At 43.1% G+C, this 17,592-nt stretch overlaps 1 protein-coding gene across 4 annotated transcripts in view; it reads right to left on the bottom strand.

The window, feature by feature from the left end:
* Window positions 1-405: 405 nt before the first annotated feature.
* The window catches only part of LOC310708428 (complement factor H-like), an 80,200-nt gene continuing 63,013 nt past the window's right edge, over window positions 406-17,592 (bottom strand). For all 4 annotated transcript variants that reach the window (XM_083506748.1, XM_083506746.1, XM_083506745.1 and 1 more), the window contains 6 exons: window positions 15,810-15,986; window positions 9,470-9,646; window positions 7,419-7,595; window positions 4,046-4,228; window positions 2,230-2,426; window positions 406-903 (listed from right to left, as the gene is read on the bottom strand). In XM_083506748.1, the coding sequence (XP_083362874.1) occupies window positions 901-903; window positions 2,230-2,426; window positions 4,046-4,228; window positions 7,419-7,595; window positions 9,470-9,646; window positions 15,810-15,986 (914 nt within the window). In that variant the 3' untranslated portion in view covers window positions 406-900. The remainder of the gene's footprint in view (window positions 904-2,229; window positions 2,427-4,045; window positions 4,229-7,418; window positions 7,596-9,469; window positions 9,647-15,809; window positions 15,987-17,592) is intronic.

Raw genomic sequence — 17,592 nt, 5'->3', positions numbered from 1 at the left:
ATCTCGATCTGTGCGGCTATTAATATGCCAAAGGGTCAATATGCTTGTCTGAGCATATTCAAAAGCAATAGTAATAGTCAGGGACATAATTTGGTCTTTCAGATTTCAGCAGTGCCCTATGTGGGGCCCAAATTCAGCACCCCCCCTTCTGTTCTGTTCAATTCACCATGTCATAGTTGCGATGCCCTGTGATGCCCCAGGCTCAGTGCCCAGTGCAGCAGAACCAGTCACACTGATCTAAATCCGCCTCTGTAATACTACAATCCTATAAACGTTAACCCAGAAGTAAGCTTCAATGTACTCAGTGGGGTTTCCTCCCACAGGCATGTAAGCTTGCTACTAGTACATTAAAAAACAAGAATTTGTATGCTATGCATTTTTATTATATACTAACAAAGGAAAGAATTTTTTATAAACAAGTGCTTTTATTTTGATTTTGGAATGAACATAATAGCCCTACAAGCTTACAAAAATTCACTGCAGTTTTACACAACTAGTGTATTATTTACAGCTGCTAGGCCTCACTGAGAATTCAAAAGTCCAGAGCTGGAAATGTCTATATAGAACTGTTGGGTTCTTGTCTCCTTGTGTATTTCTTTCCTTCCTATAACATTTTCCACGATGCTTTCAAGTAGAATTTATTGAAGGTGAACCAGGCCTACATCTATACTCATTGTATCAATCCTTAAAAGTTGCAAGTGTGTCTTCCAGGAAGTCGGCTTCCAATTTTAGGCCCATGATCCATTGTGAGCAGCTGCATATAATCCATGGGAAAATCTATTGGTGTTTGTGAAGAAGTAGCTTGAATTGATAATATTAAAAATAAATCATCAATGAATTTTGAAGATCAGGTGCTGATTAAAAATGTCTTCTGTATGCTTCTTCCAATTACTTTTGTTGTCACTGGTAAATAGAAAGTAAGCAATGAAAATGTAAGGTTACATACATACATAATTATCCTTTGTGCAGATACTTGCTAAGAGTCTTTGATTAATTTATTATATTAAACTGGCTCCATATGCAAGTAACACTATGTAATAATTATAAGATGGTTTCAATTTTTTTTGTCTAGAGTCACTCAGCAGACACAACCCCATTGCACAATCATTGCTGCCATTATTACTTTCCCAATTATCTGTGTTACAATAAGAGGTCAAACATCAATTTCCGTGAGTGATGGCATTAAAAATAACATTCCACATGTACAAAATATGCCTTGTTAGGCAAACATTTCTGATATTGATAGGTAAACTTTAACGCCAGTTTAAAGGGTTGGACTCAACCCAAGTTTTTTAAAAAAGGTAAAGGACCCCTGACAGTTAAGTCTAGTCGTGGATGACTCTGGGGTTGCAGTGCTCATCTTGTTCTATAGGCAGAGGGAGCTGGCGTTTGTCTGCAGACAGTTTTTCCGTGTCATGTGGCCAGCATGACTAAGCCGCTTCTGGCGAACCAGAACAGTGCACAGAAACGCTGTTTACCTTCCCGCCGGAGCGGTACCTATTTATCTACTTGCACTTTGACGTGCTTTCGAACTGCTAGATTGGCAGGAGCAGGGACCAAGCAACGGGAGCTCACCCCGTCGCGGGGACTTGAAAAACCAGTCAGAAATCAGGTGCTAATACAGACTCAGTGTTGCACTGCAAAGACTACTGCTGTTGTATTTATGACACCAGTTGAGATTTTGTGGGGAGGGGGTGAATTATGGAACTATCCTGGGGAATATTATGAATCCATTCATTCAGGGTGAAAGAGCAACAAGAGATGCTTACTCCACAATGTGACGATTCTGATGCTTAGGAGCACTGAAGTTTAAATGGTCCTGGTGAATTTATTCTAAAGGCTGAGTAAAGAAGCACTAACACACTTGTGGCATTTCATACCTAAAAGTGGATTGTGTCATGGCTTAATTTGGGCTTTACTTGTGGCAGCAGAACTACTTTTTTCTCATTTTAATTCTGTCTAGGACTTTGAGAGAGAAAGGAGAAAACAGTGAAAGAAAGGGAAGGTGAGAGGAGAAAATAAGAGATGATGAACAACAAAGAAGAGTAACTCTGGGAGGAGATGAGAAAAACAGGTATAAATGGGGGGGGGGATCGATAATCTGCTGTAGACCAAGAAAATTTCAAAGACATTTATTTTGTAATGCACATAGCTTTCTATAGCTTAACAAAAATCACAGCTATGTGTGTTGAATTTTCTGTTATTATGCTTTAACTGCAGTGTACCTACAGGTATACATCTTGGGTAGTCCAACCTGCCCTCTCTACATCGGGCTCTGAAGGGAGGCGAGGATGGATCTGGCTGAAAGCCCCTTTTGCAGGCAAACTCTGTCTTGTCTCCAGTTGCGGAATAGATTTTATAAGCGGATTTCCACCTTAGCCGTATATTGTTTTGATTCATATCTTCTTCGGTTGCTGCACAAGGAACTGTAGAAAGGCACAAATCGTGTCATCTAAGAGATTAATTTGACAACGAGGAATTCACTTGACCAAAACGAAAAACAAAAACCAACAGCCCTTTGGATTGTGTCCAAAGTTAGTCATACTCAGTCAAATCCACTGAAATAAATTGAGATTGAGATGTGGTCCCATCAGTGGGTCTCCTCTGAGGAAAAATAAGTAAAGCTTCTGTCAAATGAATAAATAAATAGCAATTTGAATATTTTCCCCATTAAAACCAATTGGGAGTCACAAGCGTTAGATTTTCTGAGTTGCGATTCAGCCAATGTGAAGAAACCATCAGTAGCAGTCCACATTTAATTGGGTGCTTTCTGAATTGGGGTCTGATACCAATATTATTATACATTATATAGGAGTATGTGGCTGTTGTCATGGTAGCTATGAGGTCCTTGAGTCAGTCCAGACTATGAAGCCTCGGCGTGTAAATGAAGTCTCCAAGCACAAATATCGCAAGGGCTGTCACATGGGAGAGGGAACAAGCTGGTTTTTTCCTGCTCTGGCTCAAACCAATGGCTTCAAGTTACAAGAAAGGAGATTCTGACTAAACACCAGAAAAAACTTTCGGACAGTAAGAGCTGTTCCACCTCCTTCGGGATGTTGTGGACTCTGCTTCCTTGAGGTTTTTAAGCAGAGGTTGGATAGCCATCTGGCATGGATGGTTTAGCTGAGATTCCCGCATTGGAGGGCTTAGACTAGATGACCCTTGGGGTCCCTTTCAACTCTATGATTCTACAAAGTGCTTGGGGATTCTCCAGTACAACTCCCCAAATCATCTCCACTAGCTTAAACAGAGAGGCTGGTGAACATCAGATTGAACAGTACATCAACAGAATCCCTGTGTCTCTGGCCCAACAGCAGGAACAACTCAACCCTGGCTCCCAGGTGGACTGGCTTCCTGGTGAGGAAGATACCAGGTCAGCCCCCTCATCCATGATCAAGTCATGCAGGAATGTTTTATTGAGGCCTATCAGGGAATTCAGTAACAGCAGAACAAGGCGTGAGGATTGCCTGTAATGACAGCCCAAATTTTGTCAGAAGATGCAACAACCGTACGATATCTCCTGTCCCTTCGCCTTATCTGGGGTAAAGAACAATATGGTCTCCACAAGTGGTTATTGTTAATGTTCTTCTTAAACTATTGATTTTGGTCCAAAACATTACAACGTGAAGTTTGAAGGCTCATTATAGATGTGATTAACCTTAAGGCCCATCTAATAGTTTGTTGATGCAGCTGTTTGCAGGAAGAGGCACTGAGGGGAATTTGGATTCACTGCTGTGAGGAAAGTGGAAAGTCAGTGTCTGGGAGGAAAACCTTGCAAAGGGAAAGCCCCACACGGCTGCCTATTATCAGTAAAGGCACCCAAAGTTTGGTGGGTGGCTCACTTTGCTTCATGAGAGAACTACCTGTAGTTCATGGGAGGAGCTGGGATGGAGGGTAACTAAAAGTGTGTAGTAAAGCAAAAACACATATAGAACAATGCCAACTGCTGACACCACACTGGTGCCACTAGGTCACAGGTTTTTGAATTTATTGAATATCCTTCAATAGTACAGAAAAAGCAAAGATTTAGAGAAATTTCCTGTACCTGTGCATGTTGGTGTATCTGTCCAATGACCGTTGACACAATGTGCATATTGATCTCCTCGTGGTTTGTAGAAAGTTTCGCACTTATACCGTACATATGCCCCTGGCATATATTCTGATTTTTCCAGGTCCAGAAATTCTCCATTTTCAATAGGAGGTGGAGGACCACATTTTCCTGCAGCATCTGTGGTGATGCATTGAAACAGAAAAAGGAATCTATTACATGCCATTTATTAGGATTACACATATGGCTGTGCACACAAGCATTTCTAGAATTCAGCTTCTACATCAGGAAAAAAGAAAAGTATCATGCAAAGATTTACCGTATTTTCCGCCCTATAGGACGCACTTTTTCCCCTCCAAAAATGAAGGGGAAATGTGTGTGCGTCCTATGGGGCGAATGCAGGCTTTCGCTGAAGCCTGGAGAGCGAGGGGTGTCGGTGCGCACCGACCCCTCTCGCTCCCCAGGCTTCAGGAAGCTATCCGCTAGCGTGGGAGACGCAGCTCTCCCACGGCTAGCAGAGAGCTTGCCTGCACCCAGAAGCTTGGGGCGCGCTGAGCTCAGCACGCCCCAAGCTTCGGACTTAGCGCAGCCCTCCGCTAGCCATGGGAGAGCCGCGCGAAGTCGAGCGGCTCTCCCACGGCTAGCGGAGAGATTGCCAGCACCCAGAAGCTTGGGGCGCACTGAGCTCAGTACGCCCCAAGCTTTGGGCCTCGCGCAGCGCTCCGCTAGCCGTGGGAGAGCTGCGCGATAGCAGCCTGTTCTGGGGGCTGGGGTCGGGGGAAGCTTGGGCTTCCCCCGCCCCAGCCCCGCACCTGGGGGGAAATAATTTTTTTTTCCTTTATTTCCCCCCCAAAAAACTAGGTGCGTCCTATGGGCCGGTGCGTCCTATGGGGCGAAAAATACGGTAATTTAAAAAGGGGGGAAAGTTTTAATATACGTTTTATTGAGCTATGTATATCTGCTTGGTGAAATAATCAGTGAACAAATTGTCTTTCTATTGTCTCTTCAAGTGTGGCTGACATTCTACCAGCACCTCCTTAGTTGGTCAAACAGACCAATCATTAAAACAACTAGAACCTATTTTGACATGGATCTCATTGGGAGGAGGCGGCAGGTGTCCTCTGAATTTTGCTCAGCTCTTCACTATCAAAATTTATCATATTCTGCTGTTTTTGAAAATCTCTTTCAGTATCTTGCAAGTATCTATTTGTAAAAATTGATTCTGCAGAAGCATAGAAGTTTATGAAATGCTGGTGCCTTAATATCTTGTGCTTCCATAAACACCTCTGTTAGTTTTCTCCTTTCTGCCTCTGATGTCTGGAACTCCTGCCCCAAACATGCAACTTGGGGGTAGGCAGTGTGATGCTATCTAGATGTTGCTGGACTACAACTCCAATCAGTCCCAGAATGGCAAATGGTCAGGGGAGTTACAGTCCATCAACATCTTGAAGCACTAAGTTTGCTGCAGTTGAATGGGGCTAATTCCACTGGTTCTAAAACCGCCTTTGCCATGAAGCGTTTGGCTTTCTGCTTAGCAATGTCTGAAGTGGGATGGGATGAGGCAGGGTGCGCCCCATCATTTTGGGCAGTCATATTTGAAGATGACCTATTCATCTCTCTCTTTCTTGCCTTGTCCCCGTCCAGATTTTGTCCTCCATGTGGGTTTTCCAAAGCCATCCCGTTAGGTACTGTGCAAAGCACAGTAGATGAATCTTTAGTCTCATCCAGTATTGTGTTTATGTTCCTACCTCTCCAGTCTACTAAAGTTCAGTTTGTAAGCTCTTTCAGGAACGGACCTGTTCTTGTTTTTCTGCATTGTCTCCTCTCCACCCCCACTCTTATGCTTTGAAGCACCTTATGCACTGATGGTGTAAAAAACCATAATATTATTCTTACTTATGAGGTTATAAGGGTTAGCCAAATGGTGGAACGAATGTCTAAATGATCCACAACACACATAACAACACAACTCTCACCACCTCAAATGGCATACTTCAAGGGACACAGGCAGCTCCCAGTCATCTAGAGCTGAGTAATCCAGCTGAAGAATTGACTCAACAATTTCCTAGAGAACAAGAGGGCACGTGTGTGTCTTGAGAATGCATCAAGTATTATAAATTCTAAACGGCCTCAGTCCAGTATACCTGAAGGAGCGTCTCCACCCCCATCGTTCTGCCCGGACGCTGAGGTCCAGCACCGAGGGCCTTCTGGCGGTTCCCTCATTGCGAGAAGCAAAGCTACAGGGAACCAGGCAGAGGGCCTTCTCGGTAGTGGCGCCCGCCCTGTGGAACGCCCTTCCAGCAGATGTCAAAGCGATAAACAACTACCTGACATTCAGAAGAGATCTGAAGGCAGCCCTGTTTAGGGAAGTTTTTAATGTGTGATATTTTACTGTATTTTTGGTTTCTATGGAAGCCGCCCAGAGTGGCTGGGGAGGCCCAGCCAGATGGGCGGGGTATAAATAAATAAATTATTATTATATTATTATTATTATTATTATTATTATTATTATTATTACTACTTGAATTTATTATAGAAAGGTTGAGATATCTCAGTTCTTCTGTACTTATTACAGTTCAAGGGACGCTGGCTACTAGTGCTGGAAAAGACAAAAATACTTCTAGTCTATCCTTTGCTCTGGATCACAGTCATCTGGGAGGGAGACTGGAAACAGATCGGCATAGTCTAGATCAACATGTGCCACGAACTGATGATTACATCGCAAATAGCTCAAATTGATTTAAATAAGCATCACAAGCCACCTTGTGCTGTGTAAGACCAATTTGGTCTGCATGGATTTCTTCCCAATCACAATCGTGATGATTGGTCAATGAAGGAAAACTACCACCTCCAACTACTGAGTAATCCCATAGGAATCTCCATCAGGCCCGTTCTAGATGAAGATTGTTGGTTTTCCCATAGTATACACTTCAGTCTTCACTCCCTCTGGTATATTCTTCATAGCCCAGAGATTAGCAGAAGGTAAAGAATATATGACAGTCCAAGACTATGCAAGAATCCGTACAGTGCAAAATTTAACATACAACTTTATTTTTAAAAGGAAGGATGTTATATTCCTCTCTTTTAGAATACAGTGGTACCTCTGGTCACAAACTTAATTCGTTCCGGTGGTCCATTCTTAACCTGAAACTGTTCTTAACCTGAGGTACCACTTTAGCTAATGGGGCCTCCCGCTGCTGCCACACTGCCACTGCCGCCACCACGCAATTTCTCTTCTCATCCTGAGGAAAAGTTCAAAAACCCAAGGTACTACTTCTGGGTTAGCGGAGTCTGTAACCTGAAGTGTCTGTAACCCGAGATGTCTGTAACCCGAGGTACCACTGTATTTTTAAAATTGGACACCAAATACCTATGCATCTTGGTGGTTCTGTCCATTCTTTGTTCACACACTTTACTGTAAAATCTCCCAAAAGGCTGTATCCTTGGCGACAGCGATACCGCACCTTCTCGAGAGGCAAGTACCTTTGCTTGAGAGCAGTCGTAATCTGACCATTAGAAACCTGGGGTGGGGGAGGGCATGTTACATCTGAAATGAGAGATAAAACTTCAGTCCTTGAAAATGCATTCTATTCCCACAAAATAGCACCTACCAGTTTGTTCCAACATTCTGAGAGTGGACAACAGATGTCATAAGAGAGGATACTGTCCTAACTGTGAGAATTGCTGGTCTCCAACCCCCATCGAGGGTATAGGCTCCTATCTACCCAGCTGTAATCATAAACACATGGACTTAGGAAAGAGCCCTGTTTGACGCAGAGTAAACCTGCACAGGGGGAAGCTGACGAAAGAGCACATGCTTGTGGGGTTGCAACCTCAAGCCTGCTATTTGCAACCCCAGTGCTGTCATTCTTAGCTATAAAAGTTAGAGGTCAAAAGTGTGTGCTTTCTGTTATGTATTCAGTGGTCTGTGTTTACCTGAGCTTGAGTCTGGACTAAGAATTCTGAGCCCCTATGTTCTGATTCGATACATGATATCCAATCACAGAACATTTCAGGATTTAGGCCTCTGCCATTGGCCCTTAAACTCTGAGTCATAATTCTTGGAAGTTTAGGCAGCCAATCACGTTGGGAGTGGGAGTGGCCCAGGCCTTCAGAAATGTACGTAAGCAGTTCCTTTGCCCCTGTTGTCCAGTTCTGTTAGTTCAAGAAAGGTTCTTGTTGTTATCACTGTGTCTCGCCTCGTGGGAAACCATCTACACTACACTTTTGTAAATGAGTCCAGGAAGAAAAGTCCCTGAAAATGGCAGCTGTATTGGGTCATTTAAGGGCAAGTCAAGGTGCATATGGCAACTCTTCTTCCCTGCTGCCTGGAACACAAAAAGCACTGAGGTCCACCTAGATCAATTTTATCTGTGTCAGGGATCTTGTGGCCCTCCAGATGTTGTTGGACTACATCTCCCATCATCCCCAGCCAGCAAGGTTGATGGTCAGAGATGATGGGAAGTGCAACAACATCTGGGGGCCACAGGTTCCCCATCCCTGCTCCATATGGACTGGTAGAAGCTCTACAGGAGTTCAGGCAGGGGTTTGTCCTAGCCTCCACCTGGAGATGCCAGGGATTGAACATGGCGCATTGCGCATACAAAACCCGTCTTCGATCCCTGCTAGTACATTACAATATTGAAATTCTCCTATACAATTCAAGTCTTCTTTGAGCCCAAATGCACAGTCTGAGAGGCAGTTTCCATGCTCTATTGCTGCCCTTCCCCATCTGAGGCTGACTAGAAAGAGGCATGTCTTAACACTGGGATACCATTTTTTCATGCAGTATTTCCCAGTGCAGAGGCAAAATTGCCAGCCTTCAGAGGAGGGCACATGGAAAACAGGGACTCACACAGGTGGATAATTCTCCTTGTTAGGACTTTAAAAATAAACTTATTTGGCTGTAACAGTAAAGCATGCCTCCAGTTTTAACTCAAAAATAAAATATCTGCCTTGGCCACCAGGCATTTTGTAATCTCTTTCCAGTTTCTTCCACTTCCTTTTTCACATTTATATTTGGAACACAGAAGGAAGATCAGGAACCCAGTATACCTGAAGGAGCATCTCCACACCCACCGTTCTGCTCGGACACTGAGGTCCAGCTCTGAGGGCCTTGTGGCAATTCCCTCACAGCGAGATGTGATGTTACAGGGAACCAGGCAGAGGGCCTTCTCAGTCGTGGCACCTGCCCTGTGGAATGCCCTCCCATCAGATGTCAAGGAAATAAACAGCTATCTGAGATTTAGAAGGCATCTGAAGACAGCCCTGTTTAGGGAAGTTTTTAAGGATTGATGCTTTTATTTTGTTTTTAGATATCTTGTAAGCCGCCCAGAGTAGCTGGGGAAATCCAGCCAGATGGGTGAGGTATAAATAATAAAAAATATCATCATCATCATCACCTGCAATGCCAGGTCTTACCTACACATGTCGGTGGTTCTGACCACTCTTTATTTTGACATGTTACATTAGGCGATCCAGAGATTTCAAAACCTTCATGGCACTCATAATGCACCTCGTCGTCAGGCAGATAGACCTCTGCTGTCCCCGCCACAATGTCAGCACTGGCAACTGCAGGAGGCTCTCCGCAGATTGCATCTACATGGGGAGAGGAAACCAACAAATAAGCTTTTCCTCCACAAATTGTGCTTTCTGCATGATAGATACCCATCATTCTTCTTAAAAAAAGAATGCCAGAACCTAATGTGAACAAACACAAAGATAAGAGTGCAAGAGCTTAATGCAAGCAAACCTTGCTTACAGACAGGGTCACCAACTTCTCAAAAACATTGCAGGGGCCCCATGCAACGCCCTGGTGTCACATGTGCAACATCACACAGAGCTGGGCAGTGGAGCCAAATGAGGCTGCAGCACGACCACAGCAGCAGGTAGACCCCGTCCTCCCCAGCCAGCTGCCGTGCAAGGGAAAGAGGTAAAGGGACACCTGACCGTTAGGTCCAGTCGCAGACGACTCTGGGGTTGCGGTGCTCATCTCGCTTTACTGGCTGAGGGAGCTGGCATACAGCTTCCAGGTCATGTGGCCAGCATGACTAAGCTGCTTCTGGCGAACCAGAGCAGCGCACAGAAACACCGTTTACCTTCCCGCCGGAGCAGTACCTATTTATCTGCTTGCACTTTGACGTGCTTTCAGACTGCTAGGTTGGCAGGAGCAGGGACCGAGCAATAGGAGCTCACCCCATCACGGGGATTCGAACCGCTGACCTTCCGATCAGCAAGCCCTAGGCTCAGTGGTTTAACCCACAGAGCCACCCGCATCCCTGTGCAAGGGAAAGAAGTCACCCCAAAATGTCTCGGCCCGTAGGAGTTGGTGCCTATGTTTACAGATCATGGTTAAGGAGGACCAAGCTTACCTGCAATCCTGCTGTCCAATGCCTAACTAAAGCCAAACATTGGTTTAACTACCACACCTGCATGCAAACACCAGCAGTGGGTCCAACAGTTAAGAAGGCAGTTTCTGCAAATGCTGTGAGGGGCAGATGGGGCTCACCAACTAGGTAGCCCATCTAGGAGAAGGAAAGCTCTGATCCTGAATCTTCACTGCCTTGCGGGATATCTTTAGGAGAAGGGAAGTAAACTCTACACAAATCCAGAGCAGAGTCCCTAAAACAGTTGGATGGCACCTTGTACACCTCATTCCAGCAACTGCTACAGCCAAGCTGGTGCCAAATGTATTGCACTGCTTTCCTTTGAACCACATCAGCAAAGCTGAGAGGGGGGTCTTCTTGTCTGGGCAGCCCAGGAAAAATGAGAAGCTGGAAGAACTGAAATTGACAGATCCATCCATTCCTCAGACAGATAGTTATTTTAACCCAAGGCCATTTAGTTTAAGTACAGTGGTACCTCAGGTTATAGACGCTTCAGGTTACATACGCTTCAGGTTACAGACTCCGCTAACCCAGAAATAGTGCTTCAGGTTAAGAACTTTGCTTCAGGATAAGAACAGAAATTGGGCTCCGGCGGTGCGGCAACAGCAGGAGGCCCCATTAGCTAAAGTGGTGCTTCAGGTTAAGAACAGTTTCAGGTTAAGAACGGACCTCCGGAATGAATTAAGTACTTAACCTGAGGTACCACTGTATCTCTAAGATACTTGATTTGTTCTGCTATAATATAGGCCCAGTTAAGCTCTATGTCACATTGATTTAAATGCAGCCAGCCTCTGAGGCCCTACAATCTAGTGGTGGGGCAAAAATGCCCCACTCCACAATAAAGAATAAATGTTGCCCCCAACCACCCATTCCATTCATCCAAACATACCAAGTTCTAAAAAACCATCCATTCTATTCATCCATGCATGCAATGTCATGATCCCCACTTCCCAATTCCTTCATAAAACAAATTGGAAATTAATATTGGCAGAGTGGGGATCTACATTCCTCTCTGCAATGCTTTGAGGTTGGAGATGGGAGATGGAGGAGGAGTCAGGAGGTTGCCCTCTGGGGAATGATGGAAGGTTGGAGTAATCACTGCTGTTTGCCCTCTCTGTTTGTGAGGCATGGGAGGGAAGCAAAGAAGGAGCTGTTGCCCCCAACATCACTTGCAACAGTATTAACACCACCAGAGAGGATGTGCCAGAATGAATCTCGCCTAGGAACTAGTGCTGTCAGTAGGACCTTCATCTAAAAAGTTACTGTTTTCAGTTTTTTAACGTTATATAGATTTCCCAGGAAGATTCCAACCCGAGAAGAGGTTACGTGTGTGCTGTGGGCCCACTTCTTCCTGGGTTGATAAGGGAGGTACAGTACGATGGGACACACTGCTTGCAGGGACTGCTCAGATACTGATACAAATAAAAGGGTACCCTAGGGCAGCAGGAAGGCTGCCCTAGAAGGACCTGTGATATCCGACCATAATGCCTTAAAAATGGAACTGAGACTTATCCCAACCGGATCCTTCAGATGGAGGATGAATGACACCTTGTTAAGAGATCAAGAGATTGTTAAGAAGGCCCAAAAAATGCTAAAGGACTATTTTGAAATAAATTTGAACACTACGGTGGAGAAAAGAACAGTCTGGGACGCAAGCAAAGCTGTAATGAGAGGGTTTCTGATACAACAGAACACAATAAAAAGAAAATTTTGGAATGGGAAAAAGGAAAAAATCTTAGAGAAAATAAGTGAAGGAGAGAAAAAGTTGAGAACTAAACCAAAGTCAAAAGAGGTGCTAAGAGAAATTAAATTCCACCAAGCACAATACTCGAAATTGATTAATCAAGAGATTGAATGGAAAATTAAACAAATGAAGCAGAGATCGTTTGAATCAGCAAATAAATGTGGAAAGTTGCTAGCTTGGCAGTTGAAAAAAAGACAAAAGTTAAATACGGTTACAAATTTAGAGATTCAAGGAAAAATAGTTCAGAAACCAGAAGAAATAAGGAAGTGTTTCCACAGATACTTTAAAGATCTTTATGCACAGGGGCCTCAGAAAGAATCGGAAATAGACCAATTTTTGAGGACAAATGGACTATCTAAAATAAGTCAAGACCAAAGATCAATTCTCAACAGTAAAATAACCCAACAGGAAATTGAAGGTGCCATTCAAAATATGCAACTCGGCAAATCTCCAGGCCCGGATGGACTCACCTCCAAATATTATAAGACTTTGAAGGACTTTTTGATACAACCGTTGTTGGAGGTTTGCAACCAGATTATGGAGGGGAAGAGGGCACCGGAAACGTGGAAAGAAGCATTCATCACATTGATTCCCAAGTCAGAAACGGAAAAGACTCAGCTTAAGAACTACCGTCCCATCTCACTCCTGAATGTGGATTACAAAATATTTGCAGACATTCTAGCAAATAGATTTAAAAAAGTATTAAATGAAGTAATTTACAAGGACCAAGCAGGCTTTCTCCCTGGTAGACATATGTCGGACAATACCAGGAATATTATTGACATATTGGAGCTTCTGCGAATCAGGAATACAAGGGCGGCTTTAATCTTTATTGATGCGGAGAAAGCATTTGACAACATTTCTTGGAGGTTTATGAAGAAAAATTTGAAAGGGATGGGAGTGGGACGGGGGTTTGAAAATGGAGTAGAAGCAATCTACTCAGAACAAAAAGCCAAACTGATAGTGAACAATGTGGTGTCGGAGGAACTCAAAATTGAAAAAGGGACACGACAGGGGTGCCCCCTATCTCCTCTGCTATTTATTTCTGTCCTGGAGGTATTGCTGAACATGATCAGGGAGGACCGGTTGGTGCAGGGTATAGTGGTCGGAGTGAAACAGTACAAACTGAAAGCTTTTGCAGATGACCTAGTCTTGACATTACAGGAGCCAGAATCTAGCACAAAAAGAGTTCTTGAACTTATCTCGGAGTTTGGTCGGGTGGCGGGATTTAAGCTAAATAAACAAAAAACTAAGGTTTTGGTCAAAAATTTGACACCTACAGAGACAGAGGGGTATCAGAAAGAAACAGAGCTAAGTGTGGTAAAAAAAGTGAAGTACCTGGGGGTATTTTTGTCCACCAAAAACTTAAATTTATTTAAAGATAACTATGAAAAATGTTGGTTGGAAATTAAAAAGGACCTGGATATATGGTCAAGATTGAAACTTACCTTGTCAGGCCGAATTGCAGCTATAAAGATGTGTGTTTTGCCAAAAATGTTATTTTTATTTCAAACCCTACAGGTCGTGGACAGAATGGAATGTTTCGGAAAATGGCAGAAGGATATATCTAGGTTTGTCTGGCAGGGCAAAAAGCCCCGAATAAAATTTAAAATACTAACTGACTCAAAAGAAAGAGGGGGGTTTGCCCTGCCGGATTTAAGGTTGTATTATGAAGCTGCAGCCTTCTGCTGGATGAAGGACTGGTTCTTGTTGGAGAACACCGATGTCCTAGACCTGGAAGGGTTTGACAATGCTTATGGCTGGCATGCATACTTGTGGTATGACAAGGCGAAGGTTCACAAATTGTTTAAAAACCATATTGTCAGAAAATCAATTTTTGCTGTCTGGATGAAGTATAAGGATTTGTTAGAAAGTAAGACCCCGAGGTGGCTATCACCAGTGGAAGCCAAGGTTTCCAAAAAAAGGCCCAATATGGAGGCCTACTGGCCAAAATATTGGGAATTAATTGAAAGAGTTGGAGACAACTGGAAGCTCCAAAGCCAAGACAAATTAAAAAACAAGGTGCGAGACTGGTTACATTATGCTCAAATTCAAGAGGTCTTTAAAACGGATAAAAAAGTTGGTTTCCAGGTGGAGAAATCGAAACTAGAGACGGAGTTATTAGAACCAAAAACTAAGGTACTTTCGAGAATGTATAACTTGCTGCTTAAATGGAATACACAGGATGAGACAGTTAAATCTGCTATGATAAAATGGGCACAGGATGTAGGACATAACATTATGTCTGTTGACTGGGAAAGGTTATGGAACATCGGTATGAAATTTACGGCATGTAGTGCCTTGAAAGAGAACATTATGAAAATGGTATACCGGTGGTACATGACCCCAGTCAAGTTGGCTAAGATATACCACCTGTCTGATAACAAGTGTTGGAAATGTAAGGAGGCAGAAGGAACATTCTTTCACCTCTGGTGGACCTGCCCGAAAGTAAAGGCCTTCTGGGAAACGATATATAATGAGTTGAAAAAGGTATTTAAATATACCTTCCCTAAGAAACCAGAGGCCTTTCTTCTGGGCATGGTGGACCGGAAGGTGCCAAAGAAGGACAGAACTTTGTTTATGTATGCAACAACAGCAGCAAGGATCCTTATCGCAAAGTACTGGAAGACACCAGATTTACCCACACTGGAGGACTGGCAGACACAGCTGATGGACTACATGGAGTTGGCAGAAATGACTGGCAGAATCCGAGATCTGAGCGAAGAAACAATGGAGGAGGACTGGAAAAAATTCAAGGAATATTTGCAAAAACACTATAAGCTGTTTGAATGTTAAGACTGTGCACGATTAGGAAACGTTATGCTTCTGCAACTTATTTAAGTAAAAGATAAAGTAAGTTTAGATAAAAAAGAAAAGGAAACAAATTTGAAACAAATATATTATGTCTACTGTAAAGGCACTAAAATCAAACTACAAACTTTTGAAATTGGTAACATAATAAATTTAAAGATACAATAAGTGGTGAAACAAGGTAACAAATTGCTGATTAGGCCAGAACAATGAATGCAATGTTGGGTGGATGTGAGGAGGTCCAAAAGAAAGTAAGTCGTTGAAAGATGATGTGAAACATATTCAACTTTTTCTTCTTTCTCTATTTTTCTCCATATATAAAAAATGTTTCTTGCATGTTGTTATGTAAATAAACTTGTGAACCTATGAAAAGAAACGCAATAAAAAAACTTTAAAAAAAAAAATAGAAGGACCTGTGATATTGGTCAGAAGCTCTCTTTTCTCCAAGCGTAGGAGTGGCTGACCACTTCTCTGATTTGTCAGAGAACGTTCTGCATCTAGTAGCATTCACATAAATCGGAAGCTGTCTTTTCTCACAAATACCCATTCATTGCTGAATTGGAGCAAACAGCAATCCACAGAAAAGCTCTCAGATATGGAGCTTTAAAGCTTGGAGCTCTGCCTAGAAAGTGCAGGAGGAAAGGTCAGTGTGGGTGAGCCCAGATTCTTGCCTGATCAATACAGTGGTACCTTGATTTAAGAACAGCTTAGTTTATGAACAAATTGGAAATAGAATGCTGCAAACCCGGAAGTAGGTGTTTTGGTTTCCCAGATGCAAACTACCTTTAGAATTGTTACCCAGGCAAAACATGCAACATACATTCACAGGTTGAAGCTTCCGACCATTTTCCTTTGTGGCATGTAATATTCCGTGGTCCTTCTGTAGCATAACCTGGTGCACAGTTGAAAGGTAATAGGTCCCCAGACTCATAGCGATTTTTTATTAATCCTTCATATGCAGCATCAGTGAGTATGGGGGGCTCCCCACACGACTTTTCTGAGAAGATAATACAAATGAAAATATAATTTCCAAAAAATGTCACCATACCTATGTCTGGATTTCCCTACTAAAATACAGTGGTGCGTCGCAAGACGAAAAGAATCCATTCTGTGATTCTCTTCGTCTAGCGGTTTTTTCGTCTTGCGAAGCAAGCCCATTGACGGATTAGCGCTATTAGCGCTATTAGCGGCTTTTAGCGGCTTATCGGCTTATCGGATCAGCTGATAAGCGGCTTAGCGGCTTAGAAAAAGGGGGGAGGAAAAAAAACAGCAGGAACTCGCAAGACATTTTCGTCTTGCGAAGCAAGCCCATAGGAGATTTGTTTTGCGAAGCACCTCCAAAACGGAAAACTCTTTCGTCTAGCGAGTTTTCCGTCTTGCGAGGCATTCGTCTTGCGGGGCACCACTGTACTGAACAAAGCTGCATTTCAAAGGCTGAAGGGAGTTGTGTGTTGTTGGTTGCCCCCCCCCCCGAGTGAGATATGAAGACAGGCAGAAAGTGGGGAGAGGGATCAGTAATCAGAGAAATTCACAATGGGTTAAATGTTGAAGAACATAAATATTACCGGGAAAGAAAACAGATGGTTTAGTAATTTAATATGTCTGCTATGGCCAATCTACAGAATTTAGATACATGTTTAAGTCTGGCCAGGTCCTTAGTGCAGAGGTTTTCAAACTTTTATACCACCTTCCTAATTGCCTGCTCTCAAGTTTCAATTTGACTCCCAAAGAAATCCTAAATACTGCAGGATTCTGGAGTCACAACCTAAAGCACATTATCAGTTTAAGCAGGACAGTGGCTATACCCAGTGCTTTTTTCCCTGGGGTACGCATACCCCTAAACATTTTGTGAATCTTTGTACTTTTGTCCATTTACTGTATTTATTTTCCCCAATCTGAACTATAAAATGGTGATTTTCTTGAGTCAAAATGAGAGTACCCCTAAACATTTTCTTAGAAAATAAGCACTGGCTGTACCTGTTGGGTTTTGCCACTGCCCCATATAATCTTACAGTGCAGCCCATAATACACATTATGCCTTTTGCTGCTGTGCATTACAGGGGGAAACCAGTAAATGCGGATCAGGTTCTATCGATCAAGTTTTCCTTCACAGATGCTTGTCTGTTCTGACTAGGGATGGTAAGCCAGTAGACTAGCTTCTCACTGAGAAGCCCCTGAAAAGTTTCTGAGACATTCAAGTGCTGCCCAAAACCAAAAGCAAGGTCATGGTTGAAATATTAAAGCAACAAAATGTTAGACTGCAAGTTGAATTACCCTCAATTCTGCAAGAGGGAGAATATTTCAAAACTCTGAATGTTTGCTGGTTGGCAGGACACTTCACGTGAGGCAATGTCACAATTTCGATAGGTTTGGCAAAATGTCTTCCATGCATAGTCTTGATGGAACAAGACTGAAGTCTCATTGAAAGCTCTTCATTGGATATATAGTTACCCCTCCACTTTTGAATGGAAGCTGAGGTCCAGCTCTGAGGGTCTAGGAAATAAACAACTATCTGACTTTTAGAAGACATCTGAAGGCAACCCTGTTTAGGGAAGTTTTTAATGTTTGATGTTTTATCGTGTTTTTAATATTCTGTTGAGAGC

The sequence above is a fragment of the Podarcis liolepis genome (assembly GCF_965112155.1).
Source record: "Podarcis liolepis genome assembly, chromosome: 6".
NCBI classification, from domain to species: Eukaryota; Metazoa; Chordata; class Lepidosauria; order Squamata; family Lacertidae; genus Podarcis; species Podarcis liolepis.
The sequence above is the reverse complement of the archived record's forward strand: the minus strand, read 5'-3'. Positions and strand labels throughout refer to the sequence as shown.